The sequence below is a fragment of the Cyphomyrmex costatus genome, unplaced genomic scaffold (assembly GCF_001594065.2).
Source record: "Cyphomyrmex costatus isolate MS0001 unplaced genomic scaffold, Ccosl1.0 scaffold146, whole genome shotgun sequence".
In the NCBI taxonomy this organism is placed as follows: domain Eukaryota; kingdom Metazoa; phylum Arthropoda; class Insecta; order Hymenoptera; family Formicidae; genus Cyphomyrmex; species Cyphomyrmex costatus.
In genome coordinates, this window is record NW_017275457.1 from 530906 (window position 1) to 549197 (window position 18292).

The 18292-nt window shown below is 32.1% G+C and overlaps 3 protein-coding genes across 4 annotated transcripts; 2 read left to right on the forward strand and 1 right to left on the reverse strand.

Annotated features, from left to right (window-relative positions):
• Positions 1-946: 946 nt before the first annotated feature.
• On the forward strand, positions 947-3728 carry LOC108783240 (protein lethal(2)essential for life). Its single transcript, XM_018551764.1, has 2 exons — positions 947-1118; positions 1841-3728. Exon 2 carries the CDS (start codon positions 1847-1849, stop codon positions 2369-2371), a length of 525 nt encoding a protein of 174 aa, XP_018407266.1. The 5' UTR covers positions 947-1118; positions 1841-1846; the 3' UTR covers positions 2372-3728.
• A 256-nt stretch (positions 3729-3984) lies between these two features.
• On the reverse strand, positions 3985-9300 carry LOC108783225 (uncharacterized). Its single transcript, XM_018551740.1, has 6 exons — positions 9177-9300; positions 8019-8266; positions 6749-7071; positions 6119-6362; positions 5459-5739; positions 3985-4662 (listed from the first exon to the last, which is right to left on the reverse strand). The coding sequence occupies exons 1-6, from the start codon at positions 9298-9300 to the stop codon at positions 4422-4424; spliced, it is 1461 nt and encodes a 486-aa protein (XP_018407242.1). The 3' UTR covers positions 3985-4421.
• A 3273-nt stretch (positions 9301-12573) lies between these two features.
• RtGEF (Rho-type guanine nucleotide exchange factor) lies at positions 12574-18072 on the forward strand. 2 transcript variants are annotated; one of them, XM_018551766.1, is made up of 12 exons: positions 12574-12880; positions 13016-13142; positions 13289-13466; positions 13547-13762; positions 14145-14343; positions 14430-14657; positions 14738-14816; positions 15010-15128; positions 16854-17034; positions 17122-17223; positions 17311-17395; positions 17805-18072. In XM_018551766.1, the coding sequence occupies exons 1-12, from the start codon at positions 12812-12814 to the stop codon at positions 17956-17958; spliced, it is 1737 nt and encodes a 578-aa protein (XP_018407268.1). In that variant the 5' UTR covers positions 12574-12811; the 3' UTR covers positions 17959-18072. The 2 variants fall into 2 exon arrangements, with proteins under 2 accessions (XP_018407268.1, XP_018407269.1); XM_018551767.1 differs by lacking the exon at positions 13547-13762.
• The last annotated feature ends 220 nt before the right edge of the window (positions 18073-18292 follow it).

Genomic DNA, 18292 nt, shown 5'->3' on the forward strand with positions numbered 1-18292 from the left:
TTTATTAAATATTTAGTATATTTCTGATTGTGGAATACATATCTTAAAATGTGGAAAAAATTATTAAAATAAAAATAATTAAAAATTAACCATTTGATTCTTTCATTCTAATGATAAAAATATAATAAAAATATTTATAATTTAGATATTTATTCATTTTTTAAAATGTTACGATATATGTATTTAATCATTTATTCTTAAATTATTTAATAGTTATAAAAATATATTTGTTCATATTTTTAATAATATCCTATTTATCAAAAATTTTTTAATTTATGTCAAAATGTATTATATATAGCCCTTTATACAAACAATGTTAAAAAGAAGTAACATACACATATATTAAAATATAGGAAATACATATTATAGTATTTGATTATATTATATATATTATATTAATATTATTATATACATGTATTACTATTTTATTATACAACAATAACATTTTATTTCGTAATTCTTAGTACTCAATCGGCTACAATAGACTATAATATGTACCTATATGTTTAACACACAGATGAGTGTTCAGTGATTTTTTTAAATCCTATAATTGATTCTCCTCCTACATTTAAATCTAGCAAAAAAGACAAAGAGACAATATTCAATTATATAATTATAATTGAATAATTATTAAGCGCTCACTGAACTGTTTTGTTTGCTGAAAATGTCCATGTTAATCAAAATTCTTATCGAACTTCACATTTGTTTGTTATATGTATGTCTTATTTTTATAAAAATAAATTATATTTTAATTTTGTAAAAACACACATTTTTGATATTGCAAAAGTCTTCTAGATTTTTCGAAAAGATATACAGATCAATTGAGCGATGCTATATTAGAAACAACAAGGATCGCGCGAGATGTTTGTTTGTGATTATGCGCATGTGCGTGCGCCACACGATCGAACGGTCTCGAAAAGAGCGGCAAACTGAATATAAATCGGCGCACTGGCAATAGTTGCGCAGTTAGTCGCAAAGAGGAATTCATGCTCGGAGGAAGTGATAGCCTCACAGCGAAGACCTCTTATTGCGCAGTTCGACAAGTAATTTCGCAAATCGAACATCCGACATCAAGTGTCGTTAACGAACGAAACGAGAGATTTTTCTAAGTCGACAAGGTGTGTATTATGACTTGTCTCCTACGAATTCACATGCATCACGCAGTGATAGAGTCAATAATTATTCAACAATTATACAGATTATAATTGAATTATTATGCATTTTTTGCATTTAAAATTGTGACAAATGTAATAATAGCAAAGCCTTTTTATAATATAAAAAAATTATTAAACAATTAAATGAGAATTTATATGTTTGTTAAGACTTCTGAGCACATAAGTTGTATCGTTTAACATTGTTTTCTAGACTTTGAGCTCATCAAAATTTTTTTAAATGAGAGATTACTTTAACTAAAGTACTTATTTATGTAAGTACTTTAAGTAAATTTTAGATGTTTATTCATTCTCTATTAACAATTTCAACTTAAACATTTATCAGTTATGTTATAACAATTTATCAAATATAATACGGTTATTAATATTCTTATTATTATTAAATCAATATTTACTATATCTATTAATATATAGATTTTATTAGTATTCAATTATTTTACTTTCTAAATATCCCGCTCTCTTACCAGTACTATTTATATCTATAAATATTTATTTTCTAATACATTTATATATTTAGATTTTATTTATATTCACCAATTATGTTTCTTTTATCTCTTTCATACAAGAGCTCTTCAAATTCTATAATAAAATAAAAATGATAATTCATTACATGTGCGACACGAGTAAATCAGGTAAATAATAATGTGTTAATTCCTATTTGCCTGCAGGAAATCATGGCACTGGTATCGAGAAGCTTATGCCGCAGCTGGTGGGACGATATAGATCGCTTCCACCGTGAGATGGAGGAGCACTTTCGGAGGCTGAGTCTGCGCGACGACGATCTGTGGCGAATGCCGTCGCTCCTCGACAGGTTTCGGCCGTGGCGCGACGTATTTGAAAATTGGGAACGTGAGATAGGCGGATGGGCAACAGTCGAGCGCGACGCGGACAAGTATCGGATAATAGTGGACGTACAGCAATTCAGGCCGGAGGACGTCACCGTTCGCACCGACGACAGGTACATCACCGTTGAGGCCAAGCATCATGAGAGGAAGGATAAACACGGCTATGTGTCGCGACAGTTTATACGTCGTTATTTGCTGCCGCTCGCTTACGACATCGTCCACGTGAAGCCCAGCTTGTCTTCCGATGGTATTCTGACTATTACGGCACCCAAATTGGCATATATTACGCCACCGCCGGGCGAGCGATTCGTGCCAATTCGACGAACCTATTTGCCGGCTATAAAAGCTACGTAATGTGCTGAGATGTTTCCGGATAACGCGAAAATCCAATAATTGACAGATTCATCGCCAAAACGAAATGTCTGAATAATTTTTTTTAGAGCCATGATCCTTAAAGTTACTATACCGCTGTCTGCAATAACATTTAGTATCGTGACCTGCCAAGAAACGAACAGTCAAACATTGGTGAGAAGGAAGTTAATCGGCGTCTTGAATGTTTGAATTTTCAAATACCTCTGCAACGAGTTTCAGACCGGTTCGCGTTATTCGGCTTCCTCGCAAATGTCTATTATACGTGCACAATCGATCAATACGAGATATCAATATTTTAAACACTTGCTGATACTTTTATTGTATGTAGGTATATATGAACAGATTGTCTCGAAATTTACGAATCAAATTATTACAGCAAGACAGATATCGAAAAAAATATTTGTATAAGTTTTTGAAAATTCTTTCAGTGGTATTTTGCAAATTTCGGGACACCTTGTATGTACATATATATTATATACAAATGCATTAGCATTGCTGTCTGTATATCAGGACGAGTCACGATCGTTATTTTTGCCACAGTAAGATTGATAAAAAAAGACTACAGAATTAGATTTGCATTCTGTTATGTTTAAAATAGATATTCACATTCGATTGCATATAAGTTTTCTCAAGAGCGGAAATTAATAGATCGATTCGATAATCACGATCGTGACTCGTTCTTCGTAAATTTGGATGACTCTAACATGTAGCGCGTAATGAGCCATAATTAAAAAATTAGATAAAAACATGCATGTACAGTTGTATTGTATTAATTATTTTCTCATAGCTTTAAAAAAACACGAATGCGGACAACAGCATGTTACGAAGCTTTACGACGCTGTTTTAGACATTACATCATTCGGGTTCGTCTCGGCGATTGGTTTCGAACGGTTCATGCCGCCGTGACTAGCTCTATTAAAATGTAACAACTGCTATTGCGTATGTTCTGTACAGCTTGTCGCTCTTACGTAATCATTCACTTAATTTATTCGTGTTATCGTTAGCTTGACAATTCGATTTAGAGTTTGTACTTATAGGTATTGTTTACGTAACATTTCTTTTTGGCAAGGAATGTGAGTTGCATAAAATATGTATGAATGATATAGGTAAATCACTCAGTCTTAATTACTCGTCACAGTCAAGAAGCTAGAATTATAGACGAGATATTATGTAATGCACTTTATATTCGTATTATCGAGTTAGGCAGTTGCAATTGTGTTCAAGTCCAACTAAACGCATGTATAATAATAATAAATATATATTTCATGTTCAAACAATTTAAAATGATTTTATTTTTGCGATACTTTTCGCATACTTATGTTAGTAATTTGTAATTTTATCCGCTTTTGTATTAAACTAAAAATATAATACATTTTGTTAATGTTATTTTCTTCAATAAACATTTAATATCAATTTAATCTTGTACTTTGCTATTATTATTATCGAATAATTGCCACATTAAACATTAAATTTATATGTAGTTTTTATAAATTTACTTTAGTTATAATTATCATGTGTTTCTAATAATACTAGTGACGTTCCTTTTTTAATATAAATTTAATTTCAATATTTTTCTTAAAAGTACATTTTTGCTGTTAAATATTTAAATATTAATGATACCACTCATAGCGTACAAAAATCTATGCGCATCAAAAAAGATAAGTCGCGATAAATATTTTATCAACTTTAGCCAAATCGTTAATGAATTATCCATCGAGAATAAATTACGTATCGGAGGCAAATGTGTCACAAAATCGTGCATACATTTTTCACTTCTTTCATGTTCCGAGACTGCTTTTAGACGATTCGACATTCACGAAAGAATTCCATTTATAAATTATCAGTAGAATTTCGTCGCGCGATACAGGATATTTTAAAAAATCAGACTGCATATATGTATGTACACGTATTATACATTAAAAATACATGCATATATCACGCGTGATGTACAATACGTGTTTACGTTATAAAGAAGTTTGTTTGGAACTATTGATTTCTTCTAGAATGGAGGTGGTTCACACAAGTGCCTTTTTTACGACGGTCCTCGTTCTTCCTCGCTTTCAGAGAACGGCGTTTGATCGTCTTGACTGTGTGGTGGCAGCGTCGATTCTTCCAAGATTGTTTCCTCTGCAGGTACTAAACCCTGCATCCATCTAGCCTGTTCTTCGATCACCGGAATTTTCTCATCGATTAATTTTTCCATGTCTACCTTGTCCAACTCCTCTTGTATACGTCTTTTCAACGGTCCTTCGATCGCGTCCATGATTTGATATCTACGAAGGAGTATGAATTAAAAAAGCACAGTTAGAGAGAAAAGCTCTTAAATAAAGAATATTTAAAAAAGTAAAAAAGAAAAAATATGTCGTCGTATTTTCCGTACAGTCAAATATATCTGATATTTAAATGTCTTTAATAAAATCTTCAATAAAGAAATCCAAAAGTATATCCATAGGGTCAATTTTACCATCTCCGATTAGCTTAATCGATCGATTAAGTGTCAATCGTGATTGGTTAATTTTTCTTAACGACAAGTGCGATTATGATCAGTTTTAATGGAATAATCGACTGATCAAGTTAATCAGAAGATGGTGAAATTGGTCCTTAGCCCAATTTAACTAATGTATAGATTAACTTCAATCCCGATTCAACTTGTTTTTCATCTCTTTCTAATTTTAAAAATTAGAAAAAGATAATTAAGAGTAAGTCGAACCTAATTGAAGTTAATATTTACACTAACAGAAACGAACATTAGTTCTTGTGATTCAGATCATTCCAATTATAACATAAGATCTTAAAATAATTTTGAGGAAGCTAAAAAAAGGCAAGAGAGTAAGACTATTTAATAACAAATCAAACATTTCGAGACGTATAAAATTTAAGTGAAACGTTCGTTATAACGATTTTCCGAGATTATCAAGGATACTACGGTTTCGTTGATTGCGTTCAAACGGATTTCCTAATGTTCATTGTGATTAGATCCGTGTCGGAAAATCGCCGATTACGGACGTTGCCTTGAAATCGACGCGAGACGCATATTTTGCAAGGCCGCGGCTATTACGTACGGTTTACCTTAAAAGGTTCGGTAGTATATTAACGCTCGCTTCTACGAGATAATCGAGCGTTCTGGCGCCGTGGAATCTCGCTTGGATGTTGCCCAACTCGAGCTCCAGTTCTTCTAAAGCGGCGCGTTTCCGCGTGTCCAACGGCTGAGCCAGCTTCACTTGCACCCGAAAGTATTGGACGGTGAAGGACATGGTGCCAGCACGCGACAGGAAACCGCCGATCACGCTCACCTCCCAGTGCGTCTTGCCCTCAAGTTCCTGGGTGCCGACATCCAGAAGCGCGTATACCTATACAAGGTGCCGTAATGTATACAAGTACAAATTAAATCCGCGATAAACGTCTCCTACGCACGTGCAAAATCCAAAAACCGCATACTGTAACGATTTACAAACGTGGTACCTTATGTAATGTTTACGCAACGACGCGACGGTCGCAATTATGGTCGATGCAGTTGCTTCGCGTTTAGCAATTTCATCGTAGACGTTCGTCTATTTTAAATTAAATTATAACTCATTCGTGTGTCCAAATGTTATAAAAGTCTTTTTCGAAATAGATAATCTTCGTATATGCTTATTACCGCAATATTTTTAGACCCACTTGGAACTAACGAGGATATGTTAAAAGATATGCTAGTTATTAATTAGATCTCTTAAAAATTGCAGTTACAGTTCCGTTCTCCATGGTGATGGTTATATTTCCCATGCGATAGAAACTGGCTAGACCAATGATCCAGGTATGCGACGAAGTCACGGTGAATATACCAATGTTCTGGACATAATCCTTCAGCTGATATGGATCGTAGCCCATCTGAGAAACTTGCTTCCGAGCTTCTGCGATCGCCATATCGAAGGGTGAAATCGAATTCGGAAAGTATTGCGGTAATTGTGATATTTGTTTGTTCACTTCGCCCCTGAAATATATCACATAGTTGAGAAAAGAGATATAAACAAGCCGAAAAATTATAAATTCTCTCTTTTTTTTTTTTATAAAGAATAAGAGAGGAAATTTATATATTATTGTTAAAACACATATAGAACTTTATAAAAAAATATGTAATTTAAATTACCATACATAGCTGCATAGATATATGTATATAAGAAAACAATGTCATTAAAAAAATTTAAATTAAAACCGGTATTAGTTCGAGATAGTTTTAAAAAATCTATTATTTTTATTATTCGTATATACAATATTTTCCTTGTTATTTTTCTTTCTCTCTATTCTTCTTTTATTTTTATTTATCTCTTTAAAGTTTTCGATTAAAAGAAAATATTTCTTTAAGAAAAACTTGTATACCTCATGTTTGTATTAACTTCTTTTAGGATGAATGGTTTGATGCCGTCAAAAATGAAGGTTCCGACGGAATTGATGACTCCTTGAAAAACTGAACCGAGGAATCCTAGATTCTTAAAATCCAGGTCAATTTTATCGAAAGTCAAATCCATGTCAATGTCCTGAGCTTGCAATTTGCCATCGGTGCTCACTTCTAGTCTAGCGATACCTTCGACTTTCACACCGGTAAGTTTTACCATGAATTCCCCTTCGGACCTCGAAATCCAGGATGCCAATGTGTATAATCCACGAATATCAAGAATGTCAATCTTTACTGCGACCGACACCTCGAAGAGATAATAATTTTTATTTCACATTTCTAGTAAAAACAATAAAGCTGGGAAAATAAACATCACAAGCGCATACATATAAGATAAATTAAATAATATAGGATATAAATATGTGTGATATAAGAATATTGTAAATAAAAAAAAACAAAAATTTGATCATTTCAAAAGAAAGATGTAAAAAATAAAATATGTAAAATATTATGATATATATATAAAATATTTTATGTACAGAATATGTAAATTATATTTTAAGACATATTCCTTGTAAATTAAAAATCTAAAAATTTTTCCAGATTAATAGAAAAAATTTTATTACAAAAGAGCATATTTTACTTCTTATTTCCATTACTATACAATTGCAGTATCATATTAGTTATCATCTTTCTACTACGTTTGCTTAAAATATGATGCGCATCTTATTTTCTACATAACACAAACGTATTCTCATATTAAAGTACAAACATTTGACTTCTCATTTAATAAAAGCATTTTACCCATAGAAAATGTTAGTTAAAATTTTTAAATAAAATGTTATTTCTATTAATTAAAATTTAACAAGGAAGTTTTTTTTTCATTGTTCTATATACATTTCTATTTTTATAAAGAAATCGCTTGATCTACGATATTGTAATCTTCATTATCAATATAAGTAATGACTCACATTGAATCCAATTTATAATTATAAATCGTTGTTAGATTAATCAACATTTGTTATTTTTAAATTATTTATACAATTATGTTGATACTTCATAATATTGAATCAACAACTATTCCTAATACCATAATAACTATTAACAATAGCAACACAGCGAACTATCTACTACTGCTGTATACGTGCATTTTAGAATCTAATCAAGAGCGAAAAAAGGAAGTATTATTGCATCAATTTGAGCTTCGAACATTTTCTTGTTTTTTCTTCTCGTTAACGTGTTGTTTTAATTTACCTGCATACGTGCCAGTTCCGACTCTATATGTTCGATACGGAATTTGGACAGTCCGTAAACGCTAATCTGTTTAAAATTCATCGTATACACGGAGAAGGAATGCTTCAGATCCGGCACTGGCATCGGATCCGGTATCGGCGCGCCCGGCAACCCGACCGGATCGTCTTGCTGATAATGTTTAAGGATAGCGCGAATTTGATCCCCAAGACGCTGCTCGCCCGCGGCTATCTGAGCTGCCGTCTTTTTGTCTAGAATAATAAGTTATACCTTGCTTAATTAATAAGTTAAATAGATATATTAAGTGATAAATAAATAATATTATAAAGCGAATTTCACAAAAGACACGTTTTTTTAGTTACGAAATTGACGTCCAAAAATTTTCATTTAGATGTAAGATGTCGTTCCATTAATTATTGAAATTTAGCGCGAGAATTAATTATTGGGACTTACAAACGAGATAATTTTACGATCTATGTTATGACTGCCCCTTGAACTGTACACATTGCGTAAGAAGAGTAAATTGTGAACGTGAAAAATAACATAGTAAATATTGTATCGTTAGTTATTATGAAACGAACAGTGTGGAGAACGTCAATTGTTTTTTCAAATCTTGTATAGTAAAAATTAATTTTTTAAGGTTTATTTTTTTCAATAAATTTTTAAATTATAGCTTCTACCTACATAATTTTCAGTTCGTATATTGAGTAATGTTTAAACAATTTAAAAAATCTAAAATGAGTGAAAAAAATGATTAAAAATATTGATTTTCTGTGTCTATACAATATATAATTTTATTGAATTAAATTGAAATTATTGAAGAAGTAATTCATCATTTATTAAGAGTTCAATAGAAAATGTTTAGGAAAATTATACTTTCTTCTGTCTGTGTATAATTCAATTACATTATATATTTAAATAATTTATATATTTAAATAATTATAAGAAAAAATAATAAATAATAATAGGCACTGTAAGAATAAAACAAATTAGAAGATAACTGGCTCTTAGCCCTTCAATTGTTCTAATTTAATTATAAGAAATATATTGAGCTGCAGAAGGTAACAGTTCGATACAATTGAGCTGTATTTAAGCGATTTAAAAAATACACAGACGTTACTAGGTTTTGACAAAATCACATTTATCAACGTAATGTTGTACCTATCGAAGTTGACGAGGCTTTTGGCTCTTTGCTTGCACATGGGGAACACAGGAAGCAGCATACTATGAAGAAGACCACCGCGTAGACTCGCATTTCCAATCGCATCTTGCACTTCAAGTTCATTCCTTAACACTTCCTCTTAGGAACACACTAATATTTCATTTAACACCTGGCCCTACCGATGTTGCTACAAAGAAGCTACCATAAAAAGTATTAACGCATAATCGTATCATAAATTTGTCGGAATGTCCTTTGATCGTTTCCCGTCGTAACTCCTCCCTTGGAAACCCCTCACCACCATTCACTTTTCGCGCAATTTTGTTAACAAATTAATGTATTAATTAATTCCACAATTAAGTTTACGGTCAGTTTATGACAAGCTTCGTTCTTCAACTGCAACTGATGGTTTGTCTTTGCATGTGCCAAGGGTGTAAAATGCTTATCAGTGGACGAGAACGAGCGATGTAACTCCTAACCGACTCTGAAGGCGTGTGTGCACGCGTTCGACTGACTGAGGAGGCACGTCAGTGAATTTAGTGGAACGATATCTCTGACAGGTCATTGTGAGAGAGCAAGGGTCAATAGCTTTATCTCAGTTCACGCCTTTCCTCTCTTCATTTTATCCATCTCTCTCTCCCTTGCTATATATTACTCTCGTGTCTGATTCTGAAGTCTCGGCTTTAATAGAGATAACAATTATCGTAAAAACTAAAAACTTTTAATGAAAACCCTGGTAAAAACTGGTTTTTATTCTGATCCTAAAAGTTTTTCATTCGGAAATATATAGATATTTATATACAATATATATAGCGATAAGCTGTAAAGTTTTTCCTCTACATAAAAAATAATAATACATGTTTCTAAAATATTATATTCAAAATATAGATCATATGTAGATTTTTTAAACAATTCTTGTTTTTCTAATAAAAGATAGATTCTTCACATTGTTAGGTAACATTTAAAATCTGTAAATTACATTTTAACACAAAATTTTGATCTGTGCGTGTATAATTATGAAAATAATAATTATGAAATAATATAATAATTATGAAAATTATATATTTAATGTTACAAAAATGTATCCATTTAAGAGAAAAGTGTAAAAATGTTAAAATTAAAAATTAATAAATTTATTAAAGATAATTCAAGGCATATTTTTAATATTTTATAATTTTAGTTAATCTCAAAAAATCATATTGTTATTTAATCGCTTAAAAAAAACAATATAAAAAGAGGGATTTACATTGTTTTCAAGCTTGATTGAATCTCAAAAGTAATCAACTTTCGCATCCGGTTTGCGTTCCAACCTTAATAGCATTGTTCCGGATGTTAAATGAATTTCTGTTGTGTCGTAGTAGCTGAGACGCATAATCTACAACTAAAAAGAATCTGTCATTAGTTTAAATTATACGTATTTAGCATTGTACAAAATTATACATATTGTTAAATTAATATTAACTATAAACTATTATATATTTATTTATTTTACTTATTGGTGAAAGAACATGCGGAAAAGGCTACACGATAAATTTTTAACGTACATATTAAAATATAGCAATATTAGCAACATTAATGCATAATATATTTATGTAATGTATTACGACGGTTTTAAAAAAGAGTTAAATAATTGTAATAATTCTTTATATGCGAATTTTTTCATATTAACAAAAAGCGACGGTTTGTGACGGTTACACATTCTATTCATATATGAAAAAACCTTTACATTCTCGAGAAGATTACCACTTTTTGGTAATTTTCTCGTTGGAGATCTATATCTTCTGTCAGAAAGCCTATTATTCACGCTATTTTGGACCCATACAGCACAGCCCCATAAGGAACGTTTCTAAAGACTTCGAAGGATCAATCTACGACCTTTTCCTGTGAACATATTTTTTGCATATATGTGTATTATGTTTGTGTTTACATGCATAAACATTTTTATTTTTCACGTTTCTGCTTCAGAGAAAACGTTATATGATCAAATGTAGCTTGAAGTATATCCTAAAGATATGTTCCTATAAGAGGACATTATTTTGGATAAAATGCTGCATAGATTATCATTATAGAAATTGTTGCTTTCTTATAATGCTTTCTCTAAGAAAAAAAGCCATCAAATCCGGTCGCCTTTTGGAATGTTTTTGTCTGCCGGAGATTCATTAAAAAAGCCAAAGTTTTTAGCTGAAAACTGGAGAAGTGACAACTGTAATTCTCGATTTAAAGGATTATAAATTGTATCTATACCCTTACTCATCTATCTTATATATTTGATTATTATCGGCTATTATAAAAATAAAAATAAAAGCAGACTCATTAAGGGAACCAGGTGTCACTACTAAAGAAAGAAGAATAAAACAAAGTTTACTCTTTAAATTCTTTGGAATAGAATCTCACTCTAAGGAGTGAAAGTTAAAGCCATTAAAAGTTTTAGAGAGTATAATGCAGGTAAAAATGTTGCTCGGTTCAAGTATAAAATTAATTACACCTGAAGTAAAGCTGTCCCCACTACAAGTCTCGCAACAGCTTTTCATTCAGCAATTGGTCGATTATATATATAGTTCATACTGTTAGAGGAGAGAGGAAAACTCGGTGCAGTACAGTTCCACGTGCCATCTCACAATCAGTTTCATATGGTTTCATATTTAGAATAGAATAGTGTCCTTGCTTTCCGCTGCACGCAAATTCGCTGTATGACACGTACGTGAAATTAATTTATATATATATAAGATATTTCTTAATAGTTTACCCCAAAGAATTCTCTCGGAAGAATTGTATTAAATACGGAGTGTCATAAATCAGTATTCATAGTCGATTCTTATATTTGAGATTGTCTTAAGATGTTCGTAAATCAATCACAAAGCTATATTAGCATCTCAATTAGACAGTCCTAATATCATATTACGTGTATGTAATTATTACACGAGTAATCAAATAATCAGTGAATTTAACTAGGAAACGGCGGGAAATTTAAATCGACGTATCATAAAATAAATTATACACACGGAATTATTTAAATCTTGACCAGCGTGCCGTAGGCGCAGCGTTTACCTGAAAATTCCTTCGTTTGCGCTCGTTTAAGTATATACTATTATAATACATTCGCATCATCTCGAAGCAGTGAGCTGAATGCGGTGAAAAAATATCCTCAGGGCCGCGGCGATGTATCACCCCGCGGATGTGTTCGTAATTATAGTCACGTGACACAGTGGTTGCGTTTATTTATAGACAGGAGTCTATCAAGTTTTGGCATCCGCGCGTGTGCGCGTGAGCTCTGCGCACGTGTGTGTGTCGCTGTACAGTACCCGTATGATCGGATACTACCACATTTGTGCATGACGGGTGCGCGACGCGAGTTTTTACGCGAGTGTGACAGGCGCTATAGAGTGTGTCGCTGGAACATGTGACGAGGGTCTGTCCGCAGGTTTGTCGGTTTTTCGAACTTCTGACGCAGTGGACGTCCTTAAAAATAGGAGCTACGGCTCGTCAATCACATCTATTCGCATCGTGACTCTCGTGAGGGACTTGGGTGTAGGTTTTGAAGGCTGGGTGTTGATCGTGAAGGAACAATGTGTGAAGGTGCCACCACGGAGTTAATCCCCCGATATTCTACGTCTCATGGTTAACGAACACGAGAGTTATGTCGAAGCCCGATGCTCCAAAATACGTCACGGCGCTTTTCTCCTTCAAAGGGAAGAATAACGATGAAGTACGTGGAATTCTTCTCCTTTTCCCTTCTCTCGTTGTTCTAAATATTGCTCCTATATGTGGAGCAAGTTATCACACAGTTGCTAAAAATGTTTCTGTTTACGTCTATACGCAGTGTTCTTGCTTTATTTTCTAGTTGTGTTTCAAGAAAGGAGATGTAATAACAATAACTCAGGCGGACGATGAAAGCTGGTGGGAGGGTACGTTACATGATAAGACTGGTTGGTTCCCTTCGAATTATGTGAAGGAGTATAGAGCTCCAGGTATGATACTCTTTTAAGTAGTACACAATTTGTATCCATTTATAATCTGTTTTTTTTTTTGTTAACATTCTGTATATTTTAAGATATTCTAAGGTTGAAAATAATTGTATGTATTTTATTTATTGTATATATTGTAATACATACAGATGGTAATCATGTGTCGATTAAGACGTCTCCAGAAAGGAGTCCACAAGAGTCACCTGCGCATCAAAAACTTAATCGTGATATAGTATTAAAGGACATTGTCGATTCTGAAAGAGTGAATGTAGCTGAACTGCAAGGACTAGTGAATAATTTTCTACAACCTCTTGAAACATCGAATATGTAAGTCATGTTGTTTAATAAGATGAGAGAAAAAAATGTGTTATGTATCTTGTATGATAAAAATATGGAATTATATGTAGACTGAAGAAAGATGAGTATAAGCAGTTACTTGGTAACATACACGAGGTATTGGAGACTCATCAATGTTTGTTAGCAAATTTGGAAGGAACTGTTTTGCAAGGATTTTCTGCGAGAGTAGGAAATCTTTTTCTAACTATTGCGCCAAGGTTAAAGTCTATTCACACTACATATTGTAACAATCATCCACAAGCTGTTTGCATTTTAGATAGATACAGGTAGGCACTTTAAAAAAATATATTTTTTCTTTTTTTCGAACGTGATATCACAAATCAAGACTTGATCGTTATAAAATTTGTAAGTTTTTGCTCTTCAAGAGATGATGCAATAATGTGATTTGTTCCTGGTTATTTTGCGATTAAGTTTATATTTTATTTTATTATCGTTATTTTAAAAATTTATAATATTATATGTACATGTAGGATGACAATATTTTAGGAACCAGATTTGAATTTTAGTTTGTTTGACAAATGACTATTTTAGCACAGTGATTCAATATGGAATCTCACTGAAAAATAATGCGGATTATTGAAACAAGATTGTAATTTCCAAAAGATAATAATCGATTGCAAATATATTAATCATATATTATTATTTTAGAGATGAATTAAATGAATTTATGGAACGCAGTGGAGCGATATCACCTGGTATATTAGTATTAACTACTGGTCTTAGCAAGCCGTTTCGAAGACTAGATAAGTACTCTGCCATGCTTCAAGAATTAGAAAGATACACTGAAAAAAATCATCCCGACAGAGGAGATACTCAACGTAGTATAACAGTTTATAGGGAAATCGCGGTATGATAATATTTACATCTATATTATGAGAACAAAAAATGTTATTAATGTTTAATTTAAATTGACTTGATTAATTTTACTTCTAGGATCATTGTGCTTCCATACGTAAGCAGCGTGAATTAGCACTCCAAATATTAACTAGTGGAGTTAAAGGTTGGGAAGGTGAAGAATTAAATTCATTAGGCGAAATTATTCACGTCGGATCTGTTTCTCTAGCAACCGGCGTAGATCGTAGAGATAGATACTTTGTTTTATTTCCTACTACACTGCTGGTACTTAGCACCAGTCCTAGGATGAGTTCCTTTATTTACGAGGTAGATTTGGAACATCTCTGTCATATTACTTTAAAAACAAAATACATAAAGATTTTAATTCATGTTGCGATTATTTGTAGGGAAAACTTCCATTAACTGGTATTAATGTAACTGGAATTGAAGATACAGACGAAATAAGAAATGCTCTGGAGATTACTGGTATAGCTATCAATGTTTTATTCAAATATATCATGAGAGATAGATTCTATTTCACAAAATAAATAAGAAATGTTATTTTGTTCACGTCGAAATAAGGAAATATATAAACAGACATTCTTTGTTTCTAAGTTCACAAAATGTAACATTTTCTTTTTAAAATAATTATATAATAATGAAATTATGTATGTTTAAGGACCAATGATTGAAAGCATTGTCGTACTGTGCGCTACAAAGGAGGAGAGACAGCGTTGGATCGATCTCTTAATTCAGGAACAGTGCACTAGCCTTTTGAAATCACCAACCACGCCTCGTGTGAGTTGTCATCATCCTCCGTATGCTCGACTCTCGAGATATTTTGCGAAGCTCGTAAGGAGAAAAGTCATATATCCTGAATTGATGAAGAAATTATTATATTTTCAATATATTCTGAGACCAGATTTAACTAACGTGAAAATGAGAAAGTGCAATGTGACCTATACTATTTTTCCTACTGACACTAGAGAAGGATCCGAGTCAGATACATCCAATGAAAGTAATGTGAAGGAGGAGTCACGAATATTGCGTAAATCTTCGTTAATATTGGACGTTAGATATGTAACAGATAATACTGATCTTAGTACTGTTGGAATAGCGAGTACTTCTTCACTCACGAATTTCGCACCGAAAGTTAATTGCAACAATCGATGTACCTTCGAGACTAGTAAGAGTTTACCTGCTGGTGTTATAATGAGTCACGTCCTGCCAAATGTTCCGCTCGCGTCAAGCAAGTCCTATACGTCAAACCTTCAAACACGTAACAGATTTTGTCGGGAGCATTTGGAAATTTCACATGATAGAGATCAGACTGTAGATTATAAATATTTGAGAACTATCGAAGAGTTTTATCCAAAAAATTTTGACGTCCCAGTTCGATACTCCAAGAACGATAACTGCGATAGCATCGGGAAAGAATTTGAAGAAACGTGTACAAATATTAGTTTACAGTCTTCAGATTCGGGAATGGCGGAGAGTTGTCACTTACGTTCATCTGAAATCAATTCCTGTTACAAGTCTTATACGTCTAGTCATATTAAATATACAGATCCTATAAGAACATCTCATAGTGAAAGCGATAACGATGAGAATAAGTTTGAACATCAATGTATTTGCACTTCGCCATTTGGTTCTACGCCTCGAGATAGTACTCATTCGGTGACTTCGTCTAAAAATATTGATGAATGTACAAGTCTCGTAAGATCTAATGATGTCGGTAACGATGCTAATGATAATAATAATGAGAAGAAAATTCAAGAGACTGTATTAATTCATCCTTTGATAAATTATGGAAATGTACCAGGGAAAAGATATACGCAACCGATACCATATGTGCATCAGTGTTTAATTAAAAAAGTCGGGAGACGCGTAGTTCATCCAATACAGCCAATTATAGAGGAATATGACGAGCCAACAAATCAAGTGTATTCATCTGGATTATACGCTCATTGGTGGCTCAAGAAATCTATCCCGATAGTTGGATGCACAGAACAAGGCAAGCTTCCATGGCATGGCTGTTTCTTTGATCATTTCAGTTTCTTTAACCATGCTGGTGTTTTTACTAATTATCATTTTCTACCAAAAGTCGTATGCTCTTATTTCACAGCCATGTTGTGTGAAGTAAGCTGTCGCTTTACTAACACAATACATTATAGAATAGTTTCTTGAGAAATATCACCAATTTTTGCGTATGTCTTTATTTTTGATCACGTCGTCATCATTCATTTTGCAAAAGATTCTACGTAGTTAGCTTGAATACATAGCCTTAGTCTTCAGATAGGTCGTGCACTTCAATAATTATAGTATTTCTCCTTTCTAGCTTGTATCTTTATATAAAAAATGTTTTTATATTAAAAATAGGCTCTGCAGAACAATAGAAAAAAAATGTATAAATTGTAACATAAATAACGTTCAAGCAGAGAATTTTTTAGTGCATGTATATAATAGAATCTTATTATGTATTGATATTGTTGAAATATTACAAATGGTGCATACATATTATAGCAGACGAACAATCAACCGAACGGAAAGCACCAACGACCGGCGATGGAGCATTGTACATCTCCAGGGATTAAGACACCTTGGAGTATCGCATCACTAAGACCTGCTCCTCCCCTGTATTCTCTTAAGAATTTTGGAAAATTAGATACTACTACAGATACATCACGCTCACCACGATCATGCAGTAAGATAGCTTTAGTACTAAATATCAAGCATTTAATTAATGTGAAAAGTTTTTAATTAATTTTCTATCGTATCTTTTATATTACAGATGAGCGACAATTTGAAGAAGATGCAATCATATTAAAAGTAATAGAAGGTTATTGTCTTTCTGTCAATGCTAGATTTACTGTACATTCTGGAGAGTCTAATTGTAAGTTTTTACAAGTCAATTGAGAACTGTTGAAACTTTTCAAAGTATCTTTTACACCATGAAGAAATTATTATGCTTATTTTTCAGCAGTGCTAGATTATGAATCACAAAAATCACGGGATAGGATATCATTGATGCATAACAGAGGCAATTGGGAATCTTGTAATGACAGGTGAGTATAAAATATTGTAAAAATATTTTGAAAAAAAAACATTTCTCTCTTGTTTTTAAATTTAATAATTTTTATAAAAATAAAAAATTGCATCAATTTGTGAAATACTTCATCATTATATTACTGATCAAATTAATTAAAAAATAAAGAACTGGAGTTTTTTTAAAAATTTTTTTTTAATTATTATGCTGTATAAGCTTAAAGATTACATGATATGTACATAACACATAAAATGTATCAGAAATTGATAATATGATATTATTATATATTATTAGTGTTTGTAGACATATTAGTTTGTTATTATTATTAATATTGAATAAATTATACACAAATATCAACCGTGACTGACTCATTAAGCATTTTTAATTATTGATATATTAGTATTTACTAATGTACTTTTTACACACAGGACATTATCAGAAACAGTTAAAACTTTGAAGAATCAAATGACTGATTTACAATCACAAATGTCGCTCCTAACAAAACAATTGGACGAGGAGAGAAGATCGCGACTCTCATTAGCTGCTACGGTAAAACGTAGCATGGGAGTTATAGATGGATAAGGATCTCAATAACATCTCAATAACAAAGAAAATCACAAGAAAGAAGTATTAAAAAATAAATTTTTTACGATGCTCATTTCATACGTGCAAGTTTTAATCATAAAATGAATATATGTCGCGTGTTGGTTGGAATGTTTTCATAAAGTTTACTATATTTTTATGATATCTATATATATTATATATGTGATAAATATAAGATAAAGGCGTGTAAAAGAAATTATTTATGTATTTTTTTAGTGTATTGTACACTCGCAATAAAAAAATATTTTAAAAAAATTGTAATGTATTATAAGATTTGTATTTGCTGGGTTCAGCAAAAAAGCAACTTAAGTAT

What these genes read in the sequence shown, in the direction of transcription:
- LOC108783225 (XM_018551740.1), bottom strand. Translation starts at nt 9,300, where the DNA reads ATGAACTTGAAGTGCAAGATGCGATTGGAAATGCGAGTCTACGCGGTG. An exon ending in TCACCATGGAGAACGGAACT is followed by an intron (nt 5,740 to 6,118) that starts GTAACTGCAATT and finishes CACCTTGTATAG; the next exon opens with GTATACGCGCTTCTGGATGT. An exon ending in ATACTACCGAACCTTTTAAG is followed by an intron (nt 4,663 to 5,458) that starts GTAAACCGTACG and finishes ACTCCTTCGTAG; the next exon opens with ATATCAAATCATGGACGCGA.
- RtGEF (XM_018551766.1), top strand. Translation starts at nt 12,812, where the DNA reads ATGTCGAAGCCCGATGCTCCAAAATACGTCACGGCGCTTTTCTCCTTC. An exon ending in TGAGTTCCTTTATTTACGAG is followed by an intron (nt 14,658 to 14,737) that starts GTAGATTTGGAA and finishes GATTATTTGTAG; the next exon opens with GGAAAACTTCCATTAACTGG. An exon ending in AAATGCTCTGGAGATTACTG is followed by an intron (nt 14,817 to 15,009) that starts GTATAGCTATCA and finishes TGTATGTTTAAG; the next exon opens with GACCAATGATTGAAAGCATT.
- LOC108783240 (XM_018551764.1), top strand. Translation starts at nt 1,847, where the DNA reads ATGGCACTGGTATCGAGAAGCTTATGCCGCAGCTGGTGGGACGATATA.